The 20605-nt window shown below is 33.6% G+C and overlaps 2 protein-coding genes across 11 annotated transcripts; both read right to left on the reverse strand.

The window, feature by feature from the left end:
• Positions 1-1060: 1060 nt before the first annotated feature.
• LOC114167112 (pentatricopeptide repeat-containing protein At3g54980, mitochondrial) lies at positions 1061-4242 on the reverse strand. Its single transcript, XM_028052072.1, has 2 exons — positions 1329-4242; positions 1061-1191 (listed from the first exon to the last, which is right to left on the reverse strand). The coding sequence occupies exon 1, from the start codon at positions 4158-4160 to the stop codon at positions 1647-1649; it is 2514 nt and encodes an 837-aa protein (XP_027907873.1). The 5' UTR covers positions 4161-4242; the 3' UTR covers positions 1061-1191; positions 1329-1646.
• Positions 4243-9679: 5437 nt separating this feature from the next.
• On the reverse strand, positions 9680-15368 carry LOC114167039. 10 transcript variants are annotated; one of them, XR_003600083.1, is made up of 16 exons: positions 15240-15368; positions 14669-14731; positions 13572-14570; positions 13245-13480; positions 12962-13165; positions 12781-12873; positions 12611-12703; positions 12045-12519; positions 11845-11971; positions 11656-11745; positions 11519-11576; positions 11398-11442; positions 11252-11322; positions 10882-10982; positions 10716-10776; positions 9680-9729 (listed from the first exon to the last, which is right to left on the reverse strand). XR_003600083.1 is itself a non-coding variant. In XM_028051952.1 (15 exons), exons 3-15 carry the CDS (start codon positions 13714-13716, stop codon positions 10766-10768), a joined length of 1749 nt encoding a protein of 582 aa, XP_027907753.1. In that variant the 5' UTR covers positions 13717-14570; positions 14669-14731; positions 15240-15368; the 3' UTR covers positions 10715-10765. The 10 variants fall into 10 exon arrangements, 1 of the variants encoding a protein (XP_027907753.1); XR_003600082.1 differs by lacking the exon at positions 9680-9729 and adding an exon at positions 9775-9992 and having other exon boundaries at positions 13572-13747; XR_003600081.1 differs by lacking the exon at positions 9680-9729 and adding an exon at positions 9775-9992 and having other exon boundaries at positions 13572-13796.
• Between the last annotated feature and the right edge of the window lie 5237 nt (positions 15369-20605).

Genomic DNA, 20605 nt, shown 5'->3' on the forward strand with positions numbered 1-20605 from the left:
AATTATTTGATAATACGAGGGATGAGAAATCATAATAGGTTTTACAATCCAATTGCGTTTCTTTTTACTATTTTTCAAATTAAAGAGTTAGTGCGTACAAATGACAATAAATATAAAAAACATATGAGTAATGTTATCTTTTGATTTTTTTTATGCTAAAAATTTTCAATATTCAATGAGTGCTAGTGTAGAAAAGTCTTTTTATACTATTTAAAAAAGGTTTTCTATTCAACACATCTTTGTCCGGTTTAAAATAACTGGGCAAGAGTACTTCATCGACACAATTATCTGAACCGTAGAGCAAGATAATGACCGGAATAAGGTCACTGCAATTGATGTGTTTTGTTGCTGTAACACGGTCGATTACTCCAGATTTTCCCCAAAACAGAACATGGTGTCGTATGAACAAACACTTATGCAACTAATCAAGAAAGAATCTTCTCCATCCTTTCTTCGCTTCTTTCCGTTGATGTTTAACCCTCTTCTAACCGAACACCTGTGACACTCACCCATATAGAAATTCCAACAATACTGCAAATATAGAGATATCTCATCATCTTTAAAGAAAAAGCTGTTTGAAGAAAAATTACAGTGTATAGCGTGATTACAACATTTCACAACTTAAAATGTGAATTTGTTTACGAAAGGCTTAATTAAGCATTTATAAATTTGGACATTTAATTGAGTCTATTAAAAAAGTTTGTTTGTGCTGAATGTTCAAAACATTTTTTATTTTTAATCAAATATCTTACCATTTGATTTGGCCATCTCAGTAATGGCTACATAGCTTCTACCTTAGCCTTCGTATCTCATACTCACTTGTCAACTTGTTCCATTCCTCTCCAATTTCTCAAACTTGTTTGTCAACTCAGTTTTGGAAAAGGAAAGAATAAGTTGACTGACCAGTTGGGAGGTAAAGAACAAGTTGATCCGTGAAATGAAGATAGAAAGACAGATGTAACGGTCACATCATTTCATTGATGGCAAAAGAATCAAATAGTACGGTACTTAGACAACAAAGATTGAGAACTCATTAGAACGAAAATTTGTAAGAGTGAAGTGAAAGTACCTAAACTTAAAGGCTTACTAAAATATAAAAGCAATTGTCAATCCTTGGTACAAGTGGATTAAAGAGATTCGTGCAAGGACGAGGCGATAAAGATAAACTCTTTGACAATTATTCATCCTTATCTAGCAAAACAAAATTGAACACCAAAGTGTCACTTTCAAACTAGAAGAGCGGATCATATAACCCTTCCTCTCTCCAACAAAACCTAAAGTAAATATGCAATGTATAAAAGAAAACTAGAGGATTATTAAAATCACACCTGAATTATTTTTCTTCCCATTGCTCCTAACCCCCACAAACAAAACACTACTGGACTGTAGCTATTGGAAATTTCTGCTCTCGGCCAATGAAAGCCTGATTGAAAGAACTCACTTTCGCTATAATTGGTAAATGAACCCCATAATATAAAAATGAAAGAACTACAATTTCCTTGATATGAATCATGATGAAATTGCAAAGGGAATTTTGTCCATATAGATGAGACCAATTTAATACCATTCGAGAACTTTCTGCAAAACTCGGTTCCCAAGAAAATCCAATGGAAAAATGAGTGCCGACCAGGATCCTTTTGCGTGAATTAAGCTCCAATCAGAGCGTATGATCTTTTTACCTTTCCATTTACAAGAATATCATACGTAGTGTCATCAGGCACCAGACCTTTATCAAGCATCTCATCATGCAGCCTAAAAGCCTCTTGTAGATTGCCCTCCTTAAAATGTACAGCAATTAAAGTGTTATACAGAAGAACAGTAGGAGTTATACTATTCCCATCCATTTCCTTTAGAATCTTGCCCGCCTTTTCTAGTTGTCCCTGGTTACAGAGTCCATTTATCAGAACAGTGTACATGACGATATCAGGCACAATACCCATGGAAAGCATCTCTGAGTAAAGATCTAAGGCAAAACTTAATTTACCCTCTTTTAGTAGGCCACCGATCAGTGAGGTGTATATTTGTATATCACATGGAATCTTACTATTTATCATTTCCTTGTGTAGGTTAAGTGCTGCTTCCATATTATTCACATTTCTGAAGCCACTAATCATGCTGTTATAAACAATTGTATTTGGAGTCAAACCAGCCTCCAAAAGTTCAGAGAAGATTTTGCTTGCATTTTCCATGTCTTGCATTTTGCAGAAACCATCAATGAGAGCACTATATGCAGTAATATCCAATTCCAAATCCTTGTTTTTCATATCATCATACATTTTCAAAGCAAGATCAATCTTGTTACTTTTGAAAAATCCATTAATCAAACTAGTACAAGTGATGACATTTGGTGAAATTCCATTTTCACACATCTCCCTATAGGCAGACTCTGCAGAATCAATCGCACCTTCCTTGACAAATCCATTTATGATGCAATTATAAGTCATAGATGTGGGAATAAAACCCTGCTCGATAAAAGTGTTCAACTTATCCTTTGCCTCAGACAGTCGGCCAACTTTACATAAGCCTTTCATAATTGTGTTAAATGTGTAGTCAGTAGGCACAACATCTGCAGCCACCATTTGATCAAACACATCAGAAGCACGATCACAATCACCCTTTTTAGAAAATCCTTCCATCAAAATTGTGTATGTGATGACATTCGGTTTTAAGCCAGTTTTAATAATATCATTCATCACATTATATGCGTCATCCATGCAGCCTGCTTTGCAGTGACCAAGGATCATGTGGTTGTAAGAAACTAGTGAAGGCGTAATACCCTTACCAATCATCTTGTCCCACAAATTGCAAGCCTCATTAACCTTGCCCAATTCGCAGAGCCACAATAAAACAATGTTATATGTAACAACACTAGCAATTCCATTTTCAACTGCCTCATCAAGCAATGTATATGCATTTTCTAGCAAGTTCTTTTTCCGGAATCCTTTCAACAGAAAATTCACAATAAAGACAGTGGGTTGGAGGCCCACGAGTTTCATTCTGGTGTAAAGTTCATTGGCCTTGTCTACATTCCCAATCTTAGAACACCAATCTATCAAAACCGAAAAAATAGACACATTGGGAGTAACACCAGCCTCAACAACTTCATCAAACATCCGCAATGCACTATTCACATCCCCTTGCATACAATGCCCTTTAATCAAGCTAGTCGCAACAACTACATTCATAGGCACACCGTTACTCACCATTTCATCCTTGAGCCTCAAGGCCTCTACAAAGTTCCCCTGCCTGACACAAGCACCGATCACAGCCACATAAGTACCCTCAGATGGCACCCATCCCAACTCCTTCATCTTCTTCAACAGCGTACACGCCAAATTCAAGTCCGGCACCCTACAAACAGCCTGAATAACAATACTATAGGCAGCCGCGTCAAGCTTCAATCCTCTACCCACCCCATCTTCGAAGTACTTCCAAGCGTCCGCAAACCTCCCTCCCTTCAAACACGCACGCATTAAAATATGCAGGGTATAGCAATCGCCATAAAGTTCTCTCTCACCCATTTCATCATACAGTTGGCGCACATTATCAGCCATGTTTCTCCTAACCATGGCAGTCAAAAGTATGTTCACAATTGGAACCCAAGGAAGCACGCCGTGCTCTAACATGGTTCTAAAGCACTCAACAGCGTCCGTTATCTTATTAGCTCTAGCATAACTATTCAACAGATAATTGAAAACCCTTGAATCAGATAATTCAAAACCGTACCTTCCCGCACACTCCACCAAGTGTTCCACCAGCACCTTCGCACTAGGGGCTGAATCTCCAAACACATAGTTATTGAGCAAATACTTGGCATCTTTGTGAGTGTCGGGGCTTGAAGCGAGAATCTGAAGCAACAAGCACAAAACATCAACGGTTTTTAAAAACCCTCGTTGTCTCTCTACTTTTTTGAAGAACACCAACGCCGATCTGGGGTCGGCTTTGTGGAGCAAGAGGGTGTCCAAGACTTCATTTTGCGACGGAATCCGACGGGGTTCGGTAGATTGGGCTTCCAGGGGGGTTTTCTCGGAAACATTGGAGGTTGAAACGATTTTCTCGGGAAAATGGTCAGAGTCCGTGGGAATTGAGAAGAACTGAGATAATGGGCTAAGGTTCTCTGGAGGATTTGAGGAAACGATGCTGAGAAACCTCTTTCGCATTGTTGCGAGAGAATGGGCAACAAAAGGGAATTCAAACTTCAAAAGGTTCAGTAAAAGAAAGAAGATTTGACAGTTTACATTGCCTTCGGTTGAAAATTCTTACACTGTGGCTGCTAACTGCGGCTTAAATATTTTTTTTCAAATTTAGCGTAAATTTGATATTACTCTTTCAAATTTAAAGTTTGTATTTCAATAATTATAATTAAATAAGCATTTATTTTAATTTTTTTTAGATACTCATTGGAACTATGTTTATATGACTACAAAAGAGAGAAATAAAATAAGTTTTCTTTTCAAATTGCAATACTAAAATATTAATTTTAGATTTAAAGGATTAGTCAAATTTAAAAAGATTTTAAGAGATGGAAACTGTCCCAATCATACCACAAACCAAGACAAATGTGCATAGTATACGGTATGCAGCCGACCCAAGCCGCCTATTCTAAGCTATAAGGCACGCAGACAGAACATGACCAATACACAACCCCCTGGACCGCATACTCTATATAGAATTCACGAAACAGTATGCAGCCACTATCAACTCCCTGGGCTGCCAACTCCGTACTAAAGCCCCCACCCAAGTATAGAACTAGTAGCCACGGCCAGCAACCATCTAAACGACTAGGTGGCTAGGAGATAGTCAACCATTCAGATCTATATGGCCGGCTACCGAGTACCGCATGCTATGGATGCCCTTCGAGGTATGCGGTGCCCGACATTCATGGCCGACAACCGCTTACCGATAACCCTTGAGGGACTTCTTGGTATTTTCATCCCTTGCTAATGGATCCAGAAACAACTAAAGAGGTATTTGGGCCTCCAAAGCCCACTCCAGGTAGGACCCACTGGTAAAAAGGTATATATATATAGCACACTATTCGATGCATTGATTATGCATTAAATATTTCCTAAAACCACTGACATCACCAGCGCTGACTTAGGCATCAGAGTGTCTTTTGCAGGCACACTTGCGTGTCTTTTGCCGGCACACTTGCGCCGTCATCGGAGCTTCATCGGAGTAAGAAGACATCCACCCGACTACCCAGCACCAGAGCTATTCAGTAGACTTGTGGAATACTACTTGGTCCCCTAAGAACAAAAACAAAAATTTGAATTTCCTTGCAGAAATATCAAGCATGTTCTTACTATATAACTAAATAGACTCGTAATTTCTTATTACAGAAAAAAAAAATTATTTTATCATCTAAAAAAACTTAGAATACACCACTTGTCAATACTTTCTTTGTCTAACATATTACTTTATACATGCGTAAGATTTTGAATTAATAAGTGAACTCTATTATGAAAATTATCCTGTCACCAAAATATAATTAAGAGAATAAAAGTAGATGAAGTTTGAAAGAAGAATATATTTCTAATTTAAAAAGTAGAACAGTAGGATACCTTTTTTCTTAATTTTGTACAAAATTGTATAGGCGTATTATTTTTTTTTTTGTATTTTCTTAGAATTTTATAGAGACATAGGTAGTCTAGTTTGGCTTGGATGGGATGCACCTAACTCACTTTGTGAAGCCATACTTCAATTCATTTTTTCTTTGTTTTGAGTCCCACATTCCCTATGATAAAAAGATTAAGGGGCTTATGCATATATAAATAAGACCTCTTGCCCCCTTTTACAAATAGTTTTGTTTTGAATGAGAATTAATATTGATGAATGATTAAGTTGGTCCATTTTAGATTTTTGAATATGGTGATGAGTTCTTTAAGAAAACCTAGAAAAGATTCCCACTAAACATTAATATAACAAGTTATCTAGATGTGAATGTTCACTTCTAAAGGTTCTAGAGAAGAAGAGTAATGGATTGAGTTAAGAAACAAAACAAATAGGGAGTTTAAACATGAAACCGAATTGAAATAAGAAGAAACAAGTATAAAGCATAAAAGATGGTAAGGATGGAAGTGAAGCATGCCACTGATACAGGGGCCATATGGCTAACCAACTCTAGAAATGGGTGAAGGATGCCGTCACTTGCTAGGTAAGATAAGGCTAAGGTGAAGATTCCACTCCTATGGAGGAAGCTCACAATTTTTTTGTTGAATAACACAAGTGTATAAACTCAAAATTATCAACCCTTTTACAAGCTAAAGAGCACCCCTTATATAGAGAGTTCAAGGGGCCTCTAGGAAATAAATATAACTTCAAAAGGGATAACTAGCAAATAGAAAACCCTACATTCTATAAGGTAGGTTAAATGAAACAAAAAATGAAATGTTTTGTCCACTCCAATGGTGATTCTTGTCCAAGAGATGCTAGGTGTCCCCCTTGGACCACTTGTACCTCCATGGTACAAGTTGCTTTATGTTTTTACTTTATGCTTTATGTTTTTTCTCTCTCATCTCCTTTCCATGTGGTCCAATGACACTTTACCATCTAGGAATGCTCTAATCCATCTCCGTTAGTGATCATCTAATCCTAACCATGCTTAACCTACAAAAACATACGACAAACAAGTCAACATGTTGACTTGAGCCAAGTCAACTCTAGTCAACTAGTCAACCCTAGTCAAGGTCAACAAGTCAACTAAGGTTGATCTAACCAAGCTAACTTTAGGGAATTTCAACATAAGGAATTACTAAATAAGGACAAAGAAGAAGGAATAGAAGTCTCCTCTCTAGTCATGCTCCTTGTGATCCTCTTTAGGAGAGCTTCCATGGTATCTTATGTGGTCAATTGATAAGTCTTATCTCTAGAGTTTTCATAGCTAATTGCATTGTTTTGGGTAGGTTTTGTCGAAAAAACGCGTAGCAGAATGATTAGCGTTTGGAAAAAAACAAAGAGGGGGGATGAATTGGGTTCTTAATAAAATTATGCTTTTAAAATTTCCCCCTTTTAATATCAAAGTTCAGTTAAAATTCCTTCCTTTATTTTAGTAAACACAATAAAATAAAGAGAGTAAGGAAGAGAAAATTGCACAAGGTATTTATACTAGTTCAGATCAAAAGACCATACGTCCAATTGTTAATCTAAAAAAAAATGAGATTAACTTAATCACTAAAATAAATCACAAATACAATCACAGATAAGAAAGTTAGGGTTTAGAAAACACCTCACTTGAATCACACAAGAGATGAAGACACCTCCCTTGAAATCCACAAGGGATGAAAACACCTTCCTTAAATCACACAAGGAATGAACACCTCCTTTGAATCACACAAAGGATGACTGACTTCTCCTAGCAACAACGACAACACTCAATCACTCAAGATCCCACTTGATGAAAGTTATCGCTCTACCCACACTAGGTTTTTCAAAACCTTCCCACAAAGAGTTCTCAAGTACTCAGAGTTCTCTAACTTCTGTATTTTGAAATGGAAGCCTACCACTTTATTTATAGAAGCCTATTTAGAAATTAGGTTAAAAATATGAAAAGTTAAGTCACAACTGCCATAGATAATCGATTATCACAAAAACTTTTCTGAATTTTTTTTTCTTGTTGTCATAATCTATTATCAGCCAAGATAATCTATTATCAAAAGGTGATAATCGATTATCAAAAGTGATAATCGATTATCATAGAGGCTTTTCTCAAAAATCAGTTTTAACTAAGATAATCGATTATCACTAAGAATAATCGATTATTCTAGTGAGTTTTGCAAATAAATAAAATTCTCTTGGTGCTCTACTGCTTGGGTTTTGCTTTCTTGACTCTTAACATACTAATTTAACTATTTTAAATAACATACACAAATTACAAGACCTAAACAACTAAATCCCTAAGTCTTCAATGTATCTCTTGAATCGAAGCAGTCTTTAACATTTTTCCATTCATCATCATTAAGTATTCCATACTTCTTCATAATTCATCATTATCATTAAAACTCCTTTTTGAAGGAAGATGTCCATCTTCTTCTTTTTATCAACAGGTTTAAGATGTTAATTAGGAGTTATTAGCATAGAATTAATTTAGTTAGGTTTTTAGGCTAGTTTTACAAAAGTAGCTTACTTAGGTGTTTTTAATGCATTTTTAGTGTAATCCTTAGTAATACTATTAGTTTGGTCCAGTTTAGCATACAAGATAGGTTCATAAATAAGTAAATAACATATTAATTTAGTCTTAGTTCAAATACATAGGCTTAGAAGTAGAGTTGGTGCTCTAGTGTAGTCGTTTTAGAAACTTTTGGGAAGAGTTTAGTGTGACTAACATCCTTTTTCAGATTTTTGAGCTTAATGCAGATAAAGATCAAAGCAAGCATTCAAAGGTTCAGAAAAAGCCATGGGTGAATCTGAATCAACCAAAAATTTAGTGAAAAATGGCTGAGTTGACTTTTTAATGGAAGAGTTGACTTAGAGTTAACTTTTTTTATTTTCAATTTCAAATGACATGGTACTTGTGGGGAAAGTTTTAGAACCTTAAAACACATTTGTGCTGACCATGAAAGGGCTAAAAAGTGGTCAAAAGATGTATGAAACTCTTAAATCTAATTTGCACATGTTTAGTTCATTTAAGTGGTTTTAGTTGTAGCATAGTTTGAGTTTGTGAACTCTAATTTGCTTCTTTAGTTGTGAATACAAACAAGGGTCAAATGTGGAGCTGCTGGAAGAGAAGTGAATGGACTAAATTGGTTCTAAGATAAAGAGTGAAGTGGATCAAAGGTTATTTGGGAAGAATGCACGTGAGAGGTTTGAAATGAAGGCAAACATGGGTTGTCAAGAAGCTGGCTGGCTGCATAAACTGTTGTGAAGGTTGCAGAACCCGAACAACCACAATCACCAATGTTTATGATTTGTCCCAACCTGTAGCTGCACTTGAAAACCTGGTACCTAAGTGACAAGTAAAGATAAGTAGTTAGTTAGTATAGTTAGAAGTTAGTTTTGATTAGGGGGAACCTAGAATAACTGCCACAACTTGTAATAGCCAGTAGAGGCACTACTACATATTTATTCTTTAGTAACATTTAAAAAATGTTACTGTATTGTAAAAAATGTTACAAATATAATTTAGTAACATTATACCACATGTTACGTATACCCTATGTTACTAATAAATATTAGTGACATTTGTACGTATTAATTGAGACATTTATAAAAATGTTACTAAATACTTTTAGTAACATTTATTTAATAAAAATGTAATATTATAAAAAATGTTACTAAATTCTTTTAGTTATAATTCTTTTATAAATGAGTGACATTATAAAAATGTTACTAAAAATTATTGGTAACATTTTTTTAAATAAAGAGACATTTTAAAATTGTTACTAAAAAAGTTTAGTGATAACTTTTTTTTTAAGGTAACATTATAAAAATGTCACTAATATAAATAGTCACACCAACATTTCTTTTGACCAATTGATCTCTTGTAGTCTTAAAAAAGTTTGATTTTAATTTTTACAGATCAGTAGGATTAATTACGTTTTTAATTTGTAAAATTAAAATTTGTCCTTTTTCTAAATTAATTCCTATATGTATAAAGAGGCAAATATCATCTTCTATAACGGAAAATATCTTTTACTATATTTCAACATAATAGATAAACAAGAATTAAGAGCAGGTGAAAGAAGTGTTTAAATTTTGTCCGAGTTTTAAGATTCTCAACATCATCATGTTCTGCATTAAAAATAAAAGTAAATACATCAAAGAATATACCTCAACTAAAACATGGAAAATCTCAAGTTTAAAATATGATCTTAATAACCATCAACATAAATTGAACTGTCCTTCTCTTCTTCTGTTACTAATGCATGGATTTTTATTTTGATAGTTCAGAATTTCTTGGAGATATGATACTGAATTAGCTTTAATTTCAGTCTTATTCTTCATCATCTTCTTGATTCAGAATCTTTTGATGTTGAACTTCCTACGATCATTACCTGTTAAAGACTTAAAATCAGTAGGCACTGAAAGCAAGACAATTTTGCAGACAGCACTGAAATCAGTTTTCAATAACTTTTATTATGAACATGGTCTCATTCATGCATGATGCATGCAAAATGAAAGCTATGGTTGGTATCACAGTATCATCATATATACGAATATATAATCATATTTTGAAGAGAATTGGTGATATTGGTTTAATAAATAATAATAAGTGGAACAGTTTAAGATATTCAAGTGATAATTCCTTCTAAAGTGTTCATGCAAGTGGATGGTATAATCATTTTAATTTCTTTCGAAGGTTTGGCTGCTCTGCCTACTCAACAGAAACTGTGATAAGTACTAATGGCCTACTAGGGTTAATGTGCACCCTTGTAACAATATACTTCTGTTTACACATTATGCACCAGAGAACTTTGATGGATATGAAAGAAAAAATCATATTAATTTGAAAGCTTCACACACAAAATAAACAAGTAAAGCAATTTCAGTTATTGCAATTAATATTATTATTTATCCACTAGTTTAATTACTAAAAGTGGGGAATATATTTCAATGAGATAATAAAAGTAATGACAAAAAGACAAGGTTGGCGAGGAAGAGTTGGTTCATTTTTATCCAACACTGTAATTTGTTTCTTCCTATTTCAGATCTAGTAGCTATTTGTAAAAAATAGAATCCTGTGACAATTTATTGTATCCAATAGAAAACATTCACACCTTATTCAAGCCGCTTCTTCAGCTCATTTGCATGTAACAATGTATGTGCATCATTTAGCAACTGTATATAAAGATAATTAAAATTGATAAATTAGTATAACAAATACATAAATGTTTTTAATCAAACTATTACTATCATTTACTAAAAGACTTAGAGGAAACTTACACTTGTGAGATTTCTCTTGTTTCAATTTTTTCAAGTCAGTCCCGTCAAAATGAATTTTAGGTCTCCGCTCTCTTTTTCCTATTTCTTTTCCTTCAACAACACTACTTAGATAAAGTTCATTAACAAACAATCAATATAACAATAAAAATGGAAACAAAAACTACTTATACAGATGGAGGGATGTTAATCCTGAAACTGGTTTGAGCATTTTTCCATTGCTCAGAAGCTAGGAATGATGGGCAGTGACTATGTATGGATTGCAACAATTACTTTTGGCATGATGTTCAAGAGGATAATAAGAACATCTTATGGCATGATATTCAAGAATGTTAACAACACTAAAGTTATGAAGAAGAAGAAGAAGAAGAACCTTTCCTTTAATGTACTCAAATGTAATTTTCTTTTGAGTTTAGTTGCTGCATTGAAATAAGACTCTAATTCCTGATTCAAATATCATAAATAAGAAGCTCAATTAATATTAAATTTCTTAAGGATGAATAAAAGGCTTGGACTTACTTTATTTGTCAGAGAGTTCCATGCCTTAACAGCTTTTTTCTTAACCTATTTTTTAAATGAAATGTTAAATAATAAGTGATTCAAATAATGAAGCTTTATCAATGTATTGAACTTTACATACCCTTTCAAAATTGTCTAAATCAACTTTTGTTTCTTTATAGTTGTTTGCAAATTCTTGCCTGTAATAGTGATCATTTATAAGTCAATAAACCAAAAAGAATAAAATTATAAGCTTATTGTAAGAGAACTAGATCTTACAAGAAAAGCTCAAAGGCATTGGATGGATGTTTGAGAATGCTAAGATCTTTATCAAGTGTGACAATTTCAACATTAAGATCTTCTAATTTCCTGGATAAAAGAAATAGTAAGATATGTTCCAAAATATTATTAACAAAATTAATTGATAGATAATATAAAAGAAAAATAAAGAAAAAATATGATAATAACCTCTTAGTTAACTTGGTGTTAGTTTTCTGCACTTTTTCCTTTTTTCTCCTGGGGCTAGTATGAGTGAATGGAAAGATCAAGGCATGTGCATTTTTCTCTACGAGCTCACTTGTAGGATCTTCAATAACTACCAAAGGAACAATGCAAAGATCAAAACATTTAATACTAAATCAATATTTACTACTATGAAATAAATAAACCTTTATGAGAGATGTTGTCATCATTATCCATCATCTTCAATGTTGGATCATCTTCAATGTCCACCTCCTCTTTATTCAAATTTGAAACCATTACTTCTGGAGCATAACTTGGGATTTGAGTAAAAGCGATTTTGAAGTTCTTTAGAAGCTCAACTTTCATTGCTTCTAGTTGCTCTTTTAGTTTGGTTTCCACTTGCTCCTTCACTTGCTCTTTTAGCTTTATTTCCATTTCCTCTTGCATTCTGTTTTTCATGCTTTGTAGTTCAACCTGAGCATTCCTTTGAACTTCATCAATTAATTTTTGTATTCCAACTCGGGAGTTAGATCCCCATAGATCGGAAGGTGAAACCCCTTTTCCATATGTGCGCACATAACCATGTCGATCTTTTCCAAAGACTTGGAAAAATACATCATCTCGGGTTGAGTTTTTCTCTAGTTCTATTGAATGCGAAGAAATTGCATCCTCAAGCTTTGACTAAAAAAGGAAAGAAAAAAACAAAGTTAAACTTGTTATTAAACAAAACTATTAATTATAAAAATATATATAATGAATGAGATCATCATACAATAATCTCTTTGGTTTCCTCATTTTTAGGCTTATGTGTCATGATGAACATTTCTGCACGAGATGGCTCTCTTCCATCAATATTTTTCATCATCTACACCATACAAAAGAAAAAATATTAGTGTAAAAAGGGTACAACCATTAATACATTAGTTATGTAATTAGTCTAACCTCTTCATATCGTATTTCAGCAAAGGTTTTTGTTCCTGTGGTATGTACAGAAGTAAATTTTGCTCTGCTTGTTTTGTTCTTCTCACAGCGAACCTTTATAATAAAAATATGAAATGAGAAAAGATATAAGCAACTGAGATATACAAGTACAAATCCACATATAATAACATTTAAATAAGACCTTAGCTATGTCAGATTTCCAAAATTTAATAAGAATTTTCCACTGCTCAAGTGGAACACTTGGGGGTCGATTTTTGAAGTTGTAATCATCTGGCATATTTGGAAAAAAATACTTTGTCTTCAATCGACATTTGTGGTTCCTCCAACTTGAACATATGCTTCCTAAAACCCACTTTTTAGCACGTTCTTCAATATCAAATTTTGACAGCATATCATAATCAATGAATAAGTATTAGAATTTAGGTAATATATAATCAAAGATAAAGGTTAGTGAAATGAATTACCAATACTGTTTTCCACATGTCATTCCAATGTTCTTTCAATCCTTTCCAACTAGTAAAAGTTAGAGGAGCTAAATGTGCATTCCTAGCTAATGTTCCCAAATAATTGCTCAATGTAGCTCGATAAGTGCCAACAGGTTGACCAAGGACATTAAGTTTAACCGGTAAACGCTCATCATATCTCAAACCATGAGTCTTGAGACATTTGGTAGGACCTCTTTTTCTCTTACTAGTAGAACCTGTTAATTAAGTATAAAATTAAGAAATAATATTTTATTACATATATAATAAATTACTACATACTTGAATGAACAAAAAGAAATAACTAACCAATGTGGGGGAGTGTTGGAGTTTGACTAGGTCTTGATGCAATTTCTTCCAACTCATCAAGGATTGCAACCATAGAACCACTTGGAAATGACACTTTAACATTCTTGGCCAGCAAGGATGGTTTTTCTTTCTCACCACTAGCCATAAATCTACTTGACTTTGAAATTCATTCACAGCTATGGCATTATGTCCATACATCAAAGGTGAGCATATTCAGCTCATCAACTTGCAAGCATAACATTTTAATGTACTGTATTAATGCAATGTATAGTCAAGCATGTAAATAAATCATGTTTAACATTTTTTTTTCCCTTAAAAGTTTCGTGCTTCAGCCTTAAAAACAGTGCTAAATAATAACATGTTCTACAAGCTTACAAGCATCCTAACTTTAACAATATAATCATTAACAAAGTTTCAATATAGAAGTGCCTCTGCAAAAATACATTGAATATATCTTTACAGTTTTATCCATACTCTTCTCTGATATTTTGGCACATTGGTTCAATTAGACAATTTATTCTATAGTATGGACATTCAATTTTACAAACCAGAGAAACAAATACGAAAAGAAAAAGATCATGAACATTTTACGGAAATGTAGTTATTGAATTGAATTAAATTTTCTTTAACATCACACAAAAAGAGTACCAATTTTTGTTTACTTGGAGTTCCTATCATTCTTACTATTTACTAAAATGAAGGTGAAATATGTTTGTCACTATTAAGGCATGACATGCAGAGAAAAAGAGAACACTAGATATATTCTAATATTAACTTAAATAACAATAAAATTCAAAGTTATTAAACCAAACTACTTCCATTAATTCCAAAATTTCCACACACAACCTGATATAAAATAAAAAAACATTTGAGAAACGAGTTTGGTTAACTAAAAGTACAACAAATTAAGTAGTAATGCTTATCCAAGATGAACAGGTAATTAAGAATTGATGAGAGTGCAAGCTATGAGAAGCAGTGGCACAAATGGGCAAATAAAACCTGAAAAAGAATAATTATTGAGTTATCTCTCTTAAACTGAATAGAATTATATATGTGTATTCTATAGTGCACCAACATGGGAGAAGAACAGCTCACACCTGATGGAAGATGGCTATATATGGAGAAAGTATGGACAGAAAATCAACCCCATCTTGGTTCAACTGGATGCAGATATTCATGGGAAGGCACATGTCAACAAAATCAGATAGTCGCAGTCAAATCTCATAGTTTCATAATCAATGTACATCAGAACCATTAACCTTAATTTTCCAAATTCAGACAGAAATACAAAAAAAAAATAAAAAATACTACACGCAAGTGATATCCCAGAATTTTTTGAAAACTAAAGAGGTGGTATCAAGTGTTAATTTATTTCGCCAAATCTATCAAGCAAATAGAATAGCATAATTCGGTGCGAGCTAAGATGCACAGTCTGTTAAACACAAATACGAAAGAAAGTTTTGAAAATAAAACGATTCGATTTCTTCGTTGAGCATAAGGCAGGAAATGCGAAAGCTAAGATCTCCGCAATTGAGAAAAACCTAACTAATTTTCTAATTGAAAATGAGAAACTATTTTACTTGCAACAGATCCAGAACTTGAACAAAAGGTAATCAGAAGCGAGAGGCAAAAACGAATCGGTCACAGTCCAAAAGAGAAGAATCTTACAGAGAGAGGACTTAAGAGTTGTAGAAGAAACAGACAGTGGTGGTGAGGCTAGATCCAAGAAGAAGCTCCCTCCAAATCGAATCCAGACGGTGGTGGTGAAGGGGGATGATGCTTCTTGCGTTTAATATTATTGAGTTATTTTAGTACCTAAAATTATTATTTAATATAATAATAAAAGAGAAATGATATTCTATTTTATATACTCTTTAATACACTAGTTAATTATACATGGTCGTATACCGAACGATTACATTATAATTATAATACATTTTAATTAAATTTACTTCTTGTAAATATAAATCTTAAAAATCATTCATCAAATGATATGTCAACAAAATATTTATACAATAAAGATTAAAAAATCAATTTTTTAATAATACAATAATTAAAAACTAAAAGTTAGTTTCTATTTTGATTATTTTTATTGATTAAAATTTAGTTTCTAAAATAAATTTAAAATGACTAGAAAATAATTTTTAATTACTTCTTAACGATGCGATATTATTATTTTATTTTTAATTAATTTCTGATAATACTGATATTATACAATATATTTATTTATTTAGTATATATTAACATTTTTGTAACATGTTGCAATATTAGGATATATATATATATAGTAATATTTTTAGTAGATGTGATTATGCAAATGTTAATAAAAATAGAAAAAAGTGTAATATGTACAGTAACATTTTTAAAAAGTGTTACAATATTAATATTAATATTCTTTATAGTAACAATTTTAAGAAAATGTAACTATATTATATCAATAGTAACATTTTTAATAAATGTAGCTAGGTAAATGTTGCAGTAGCTACTAAATGCTGTAGTGAGGGTGCTGAAATTGAAATATATTGGCGCCATACACACCTCACTGAAAAAAATTTCACACACACATTCATCACACCATTCAAGCACATCACAAACCATTCACTGACTATTACAGAATCACCACATTTTTCTCTTTCTTTTTCACTGTTTTCTTGAATTTTGCTGCATTTTGGACAATTCTCTAAGCTATATTTGTGAGATTTCTTCCACTTTCACCGAACTCATTGTTGTGAGAATGCTTCTCTTTAATAGATTCACTTATTCCTTTCATTTCTACCGTTGAATTGTTATGTTTCCGTTCATCATCTGCTGATTTGCATTCATGATTCAAGTTTGATTGGTTTAGTGATATTGATTTACTCAACAATGAATTTGAGTTGGAATCAACTTGAATTTCAGTGAATGCAACAATCATTCTACTTAAATATCAAATGTCTTTTGATCAAGATCAATTATACATAAACCATTCAACTTGAATCATGAATTTTAAATCTGTAAAATTTGCTATTCTTGTGTTTTGTATGCTTGTTTCTTGTTTTTAATTCTTTTATGATGTCATACGTCATGTATTCGAACCATTTCCACGATCTATTCATGATTCATTGCATCCAATTGCATTTTCGCATGCTTATTCGTTATTTCTGTTAGATTAGGGTTTGTATTTTAGGATTTTGCGATTTACTTAACTTTTTCGCATGATTCTTATTCCTATGTTCTACTGAGATCAGTCTTGAGCATTCTATATCATCACATATGCATTTCATCCATTCTATAGTTAAATTCGACCATGCCCTGCACATTTCACATGTAAACATTCATGAATGATTTCCAGATTTTAGTTTTCTGCATATTATCATCAAATTCCATTTCAATTGGCTTTATTGACTTTAATCTACATGTTAGAAGCATGTCACATGTTTAAATTGTGTGTAGGATAATCACATTGCATATTAACATACATTAGTAGGTTAGGCATTTCATCAAACACCACGTGTGAATTCTAGTTTACTTAAGCATTTCACCAAACACTTTGCATTCATACACATTGATACCATTTTAAGTTCATTTTAGTTTTGGTTTAAATATATTTGTATAGATTTCCTGTGATTCACAAAACACATTGAAGAAATCATTCATTTCCCTTGCCTATCTTTGGATTGATCCTTGATTGATCATTATACTATATTAATTAGTGAGGAATTCGAGTTTTGACTAAATCTCTACGTGATGAAAGGTTTATAAACATAAGGAATTACTAAATAAAGACAAAGAAGAAGGAATAAAAGTCTTCCCTCTAGTCATGCTCCCTGTGATCCTCCTTGGGAGAGCTTTCATGGTATCTTGTGTGGTTAATTCTTCATCATCCTCCCCTTCTTGGAGAGAATTCAATCACGAATTCTTATACCTTACATCAAAAGGAGAAATATCACATACATTAAATGAGTTACTCATGTTATAACTTGGAGGTAAGTCTAATTCATAGGCATTGTTGTTCATCTTTCTAATGATTTGGAAAGGACCATCCCCTCTTGGGAGGAGCTTGGACTTCCTTTGAGTAGGGAACCTCTCCTTTCTCAAGTGAAGCTAAACCCAATCTCACTCCTTGAAGATGACTTCTTTCCTCCATTTGTTACCAACCTCTTGATGTTTCTTAACCCTTTTCTCAATGGTTTCCTTAACTTGTGCATGCAAGTCATGAATCATCTTAGCTTTTGTTTCCCCGTCTTGGAAATTCATGCCTCATGAGTAGGGAGGGGAAGAAGATCTAAGGGAGTTAGGGGATTGAACCCATAAACACCTTAAAAGGAGAGTGATATGTAGTAGAGTGTACCACCCTATTGTATGCAAACTCAATGTGAGAAGGAAGTTCCTCCCACTCTCTAATGTTTTGAACTATCATGCACCTCAACATTTCTCCCAAAGTTTTATTCACCATCTCGGTTTGGCCATCACTTTGGGGGTGACTTATAGAAAAGAGAGGTTTGGTTCCAAGCTTCCCCCATAATGTCCTCCAAAAATGTGGCTTAAGAACTTGGTGTCCCTATCACTCACAATAGTCATAGGGATGCCATGTAGTCTCACAACTTCATAAAGAAAACATTTGCAATGAAGTTGCATAATCCACTTTGTGGCATGGTATGAAATTGGCCAATTTTGATAACCTATCCACTACCACAAAGATGGAATTCCTACCCTTTCTTGTCCTTAGGAGCCCTAAAACAAAATCCATGGAGATGTCAACCTAAGGTATGGAAGGGATGGGCAAATGAGTGTAAAGACCATGAGGTTGGACTCTATACTTGGCTTTCATGCATGCTATGCAATTCTTGCAATGTTTATCTACATGTTTTCTCATGTGAAGCCAATAGAAATGCTCCTTTAAGACTTCCAAAGTCTCGTTAGGCCTAAAATGTCTCATTATACCTCCATCATATGTCTCTCTTTTGAGTGATGCTCTTAAAGAACCTTAGGGTATACAAAGCCTCTTACCTTTGAAAAGGTATTGATTGAGGAAATAAAAGTCTTTATTGAATAGGTGGAATTCATTAAAAATGGAAGAGAAGTCATCATCCTTGGCATGCAATACCTTAATGCGATCAAAGCTAAGAAATTTGATTTCAAGCATGGAAAGAAGGGAATGCTCTAGAAAGCACATATGCCACTATGTTGTCCTTCCCTTGTTTGTGATTGATCACATAGGGGAATTGTTCAAGAAACATTACCTACCTAGCATGTCTCTTGTTTAACTTGCCTTGACTTTCAAAAATTTTAGGGATTCATGATCATTACGGATCACCAACTACTTAGAAAAAAGGTAATGTTGCCAAGTCTATAAAGTTCTTACAAGAGCATAAAGCTCCTTGTCATAACTAGAGTAATTGATATGACTACCCTTGAGCTTCTCAATAAATTAAGCAATGAGGTATCCTTCATGGAGAAGCACAACCTCAATACCCACATTTGATGCATCACACTCAATTTAAAATGTCTTGAAAAAGTTAGGAAGGCTATAAGGGGTGCATTGATCAATTTTTCTTTTAAAGTTTCAAAGGCCTTTGTTTGATCAATTCCCCACTTGAACTCCACACTTTTCTTAACCAACTCATTCGAAAGGAAGGCTATTGTGCTAAAGTTTGGCAAAAACCTCCTATAGAAGCTAGTCAACCCATGAAAAGATCTAAGCTCACTCACACTCTTGGGTGTAGGTCACTCTGATAGCAATCACCTCTTCTTGGTCCACGTAGACCCCATTTTGATTTATTTTAAACCCTTGGAAGATCACCTTTTATGTAGTCAACCTTTTATGTCAGGCGATTCAAGGGGTTGACTAGTTTTGTTGTTATCATGAATACTACGCATCTTGTAGTAAAGTAGTCGACCTTCTTTGACTTATGCGAGAGGTATGCGACTTTCCTTTCTTTTTGTTAGTTTGGGAGGTTTACGAATTACTTGGCTTTCTCAGTACACAAGCCCCCCATCCTTTTGTATTTATTTTTGTTAAAGGCTAATAAGTACATGGCTCATCCTGTAGTATGGAGGTTAAGTTTACGACCTATCTGGCCCTTGTAGTACAAACATGAAATGGGTCTAATGGGTAATTTTTGGGTAGATAAGACTTTAAGTTTGCTTAAGGAAAAATTCTTTTGGCAGCATATGAGGAAGAAAGTCCAAAAACATTGTCATAAATGCATTTCATGTTTACATTCTTCATCTAGGATAATACCTCATGGACTTTACACCCATTTGCTTGTTGCCCCAACCTATTGGGAAGATATTAGCATGGATTTTGTCGTCGGTCTTCTGAAAACTTAAAGTGGTTGTGATTCCATTTCTGTGGCGGTTGATCGTTTTAATAAAATTTATTAAATGGCACATTTCATACCATGCCACAAAGTCGATGATGAAAGCAACATTGTTAGGCTCTTCCTTAGAGATGTGGTGAGACTTCATGGACTACCATGCACCATAGTGTCTGATAAAAACTCTAAGTTCCTTGGTCATTTTTGGAGAACCCATTGGTCTAGACTAGGAACCAAGCTTCATTTTATACTTCTTGTCACCCATAAGCTGATGGGCAAATAGAAGTTGTCAATAGATCTTTATTAACCATGTTAAGGGCAATCTTGAATGGTAATCACAAATCTTGGGATGAATACCTTCCCCATATTGAGTTTGCTTATAACAGGGTAGTTCATAGGACCACTAAGATCTCTCCTTTTGAGGTTGTTTATGGTTTTAATCCTCTTACTCCATTGGATTTGACACCACTTCCTAAATCTTATGACTTTGTCCATAAGGAAGGGGTAGCTCAAATATGAGTTTATCAAGAAATTACGTGAGTGTTAAAACTCAAATTTAACAACAAATTGAGAGGTACACAAGGTACAATAATAGGGGAATGAGGAGATCCTATTTGAGGAAGGGGATTAGGTTTCGCTTCATTTAAGAAAATATAGGTTTTCTAAACAAAGAAAGTCCAAACTTAGTCCTTGAGAAGATGGTCCCTTTAGATTTCTTAAGAGAGTGAATAGTAA

Source organism: Vigna unguiculata, chromosome 10 (genome assembly GCF_004118075.2).
Source record: "Vigna unguiculata cultivar IT97K-499-35 chromosome 10, ASM411807v1, whole genome shotgun sequence".
NCBI classification, from domain to species: Eukaryota; Viridiplantae; Streptophyta; class Magnoliopsida; order Fabales; family Fabaceae; genus Vigna; species Vigna unguiculata.

Coding starts and splice junctions, on each gene's coding strand:
- LOC114167112 (XM_028052072.1), bottom strand. CDS start 4,160: ATGCGAAAGAGGTTTCTCAGCATCGTTTCCTCAAATCCTCCAGAGAAC.
- LOC114167039 (XM_028051952.1), bottom strand. CDS start 13,716: ATGGCTAGTGGTGAGAAAGAAAAACCATCCTTGCTGGCCAAGAATGTT. Junction 11,443..11,518: donor ATTTAGACAATTTTGAAAGG/GTATGTAAAGTT, acceptor TTTAAAAAATAG/GTTAAGAAAAAAGCTGTTAA. Junction 11,323..11,397: donor GGAACTCTCTGACAAATAAA/GTAAGTCCAAGC, acceptor TATTTGAATCAG/GAATTAGAGTCTTATTTCAA.